The sequence below is a fragment of the Callithrix jacchus genome, chromosome 5 (genome assembly GCF_049354715.1).
Source record: "Callithrix jacchus isolate 240 chromosome 5, calJac240_pri, whole genome shotgun sequence".
NCBI classification, from domain to species: domain Eukaryota; kingdom Metazoa; phylum Chordata; class Mammalia; order Primates; family Cebidae; genus Callithrix; species Callithrix jacchus.
In genome coordinates, this window is record NC_133506.1 from 91945897 (window position 1) to 91948793 (window position 2897).

Sequence of the window (2897 nt, forward strand, 5' to 3'; positions counted from 1 at the left end):
TGGTTAAGATGAGGGGTCTGGAGGTCAGACAAAGCTAGGTTTGAATTTTGTTTTCACCCCTTATCATTTGCATAATTTGGGGAACACGATTTAAACTCTATGCGTTAGTTTTGCCACTTCTTCTGCTTTTTTCTTTTCTGTTTTAAAAAACTCTTGAGAAGAACCAATTTGGGGAGATTCTAAGCTTCCTAAAACGGCCAGTGAAGTTTTACATTTTGATCTTAGCTTCGTTTTAAACCTGGTTTCTGCTTTACTTATCACTTTTTTTCGTCTTGCCGCCTCTAACATAGTGATGGCAATTATACTTACTAAAGCTACTGTGAGGGTTCAATGAAAAAATGCAGTCAAGGGCTTGGTCTAGTAACCAGGCAATAAATGAAAGCCATTTCTATTGTTAATAATAGCAACAGTACTAGTAAATACGTTTCAAGAATGCTAAATGGGAAGGTTTTAAAAAGAGGTGGAGGCTCATAAGTGTCCCTGGGTTCCATGAACTAATTTTCCATTTCCCATCTTGACACCCTCTTCCCAAACTGGGTCAGGGCTTCATTTCTGACTGTCTGAATGGTGCAAAGCTGCATTCCTGGAGGAAGAGCAGGGCCACTCTGGCTTGGCAGAGGCCTCCTGATGAAAGGGTAGTGCCAGGAAGGGCCTGCTTCAGTGAGGCCGAGGAGCAACCTGTAAAAGAGACAGCTCATCCCAGAGCAGGAGCGGTCTCAGGGAAGCCAAATGCAGCACAGAAAACTCCCGACTCAACAGACACCTTTTAAAAGTTGGAGCAGCATCTCCCAGGCTCCTGAAGCCTGCTAATCAGATGTTTGCATGCAAATGAGTAAAAACAATAACAAGGAAAATGCTGTATGTCATACCAACACCCCTAGTGAAGGACTATAAAAGCCCTTATGTATTGGATGTCTTTCAAATGCAGGTATACTGAGCTTGCCTCTTCCCAGCAAGGTTCACACCAGCACCATGGGAGACAGCAGTGGTCCTGGAAACACCACGGCCCTTCCAGCTGTGCCCACCATCTCCACATGCCCAGTTAGAGGCGGCTTTCGACATGCTATCTGTTTGCCTAGTTCCTGCCACAGCAGGACGTGGCAACTGGTCACATGCCAAGAAAGCTGTCAGCCATCCAACGGTGCCCCACGTGGCTGTGATCCTGCTTTGTGTCAACCTACCAGCCTTCCAGGAATGTCATGTGTGGGTTTTGTTTGCCAACCTGTGTGCTTCTGCGCAGCCTGCCCTCAGTCTGGCACTGGTCAGTCTCCTTGTCTGGTTAGCTCATGTCAACCACCCTGCTCGGAATCTACATGTTGTCAGGAAGAGTGCTGCGATGCCAGTCCCTGCCCGCAAAGCTCCTGCCGGGAATCTGGCTGCGTGTCTGGGTTATGTCAGGCAGCTTGTGGCCAATCAGTCGGCTGTGATGCTGGATCCTGCCAACCATCCTGCTCTGAAGTGACCTTCTGTCCTGAAACTTCTTGCCTACCAACCATCTGTACAGCTAGCCCATGCCAACCAACCTGCTGCCAAGGAAGTTCATGTCAACCAGTCAGCGGTGAAGGCCAGCCCTGTAAATCAACTTATTATCAACCCATCTGCTGTATTTTCAAGCCTTGCCAACCAGTCCTCTGTGTGCCTGTTCCCTGCCAGCCATCGACTTGTGTGTTTGGTTCTTGCAATACTACTTGCTGCGTGCCTTCCCTTTGCCAGCCACTTCACTGCCAACCAGCTCCTTCCATATGCTTCATCTACGAGCCAGTAGCTAACTGCCAGGCCCCTTGTTCTGCAAAGAACTGTTGCAAACCAGCTTCCTGTGACATTGTGATTTCTGGCCAACCAACTTGTGATGGACCCACTTCCTACAACCAGAGTGGCTGCAAATCAGCTTGCTGCGTGACAGGTTTAGGTGCATCACCCAGTGGTGGCTCCAATTGCTTGCCGACTTCATGCCAACCCAGCTGTGAGTCCAGCTTCTGCAAGGGAACACTTCATTAATGGAGCACTCCTCACACCCCCTCTGAGGGTCTGCAGCTGTCTATAAATGCATAGCCATCCCTGGGTGCCTGCATCCCACTGAGTACAAATGCTGCCTGTTTTCTAACTTTACCCTGAGTCCGCCTCCACATTCTCCCCAGGTGCTGACCAGGGAACTTGTTCAGGCAAGAATAGATCCTTCTTAACTAAGAATAGGCTGGGCGCGGTGGCTCACGCCTGTAATCCCAGCACTTTGGGAGGCCGAGGCAGGTGGATCACGAGGTCAAGAGATCAAGACCATCCTGGTCAATATGGTGAAACCCCGTCTCTACTAAAATACAAAAAAATTAGCTGGGCCTGGTGGCGCATGCCTGTAATCCCAGCTACTCGGGAGGCTGAGGCAGGAGAATTGCCTGAACCCAGGAGGCGGAGGTTGCCGTGAGCCAAGATCGTGCCATTGCACTCCAGCCTGGGTAACAAGAGCGAAACTCCGCCTCAAAAAAAAAAAAAAAAAAAAGAATAACCTTTCAGCAACCGTGGACTACCACACTGCTGCTTGCATTTCCTGATGATGTCAATTCATTTCACTTTAGCAAACCCTCTCTTGTTTCTCTTTCTTGATGCTGCCTGGTCTTTCAGAAGACTCCTTTGCTGCCAGTTGCTAATAAAAATGTGACTGGTTAAGTATAATAAATAAGATTTTTGGAGTGCTTTCATTCCTGCACACACTCCTATTTAGATTTCCTTCAGGTCACATTTGAACACAATGAGCTTGAGTCATCTAAGTCAGTGGGTCTGCACTGGTCTACAGGGGTAGCTGGAATCTAGGATTATAGATTCTCCAGCTGGAAGAGAGTAAGGGCAAACAGTTCACTGGCTTCTGAAATTTCACCACCAAGTGTTCTTTTGAGCTAAGTGGG

The 2897-nt window shown here is 48.2% G+C and overlaps 1 protein-coding gene across 1 annotated transcript; it reads left to right on the forward strand.

Moving 5' to 3' along the window:
- Window positions 1-939: 939 nt before the first annotated feature.
- KRTAP29-1 (keratin associated like protein 29-1) lies at window positions 940-1998 on the forward strand. Its single transcript, XM_008997563.2, has one exon. The coding sequence runs from the start codon at window positions 973-975 to the stop codon at window positions 1996-1998; it is 1026 nt and encodes a 341-aa protein (XP_008995811.1). The 5' UTR covers window positions 940-972.
- The last annotated feature ends 899 nt before the right edge of the window (window positions 1999-2897 follow it).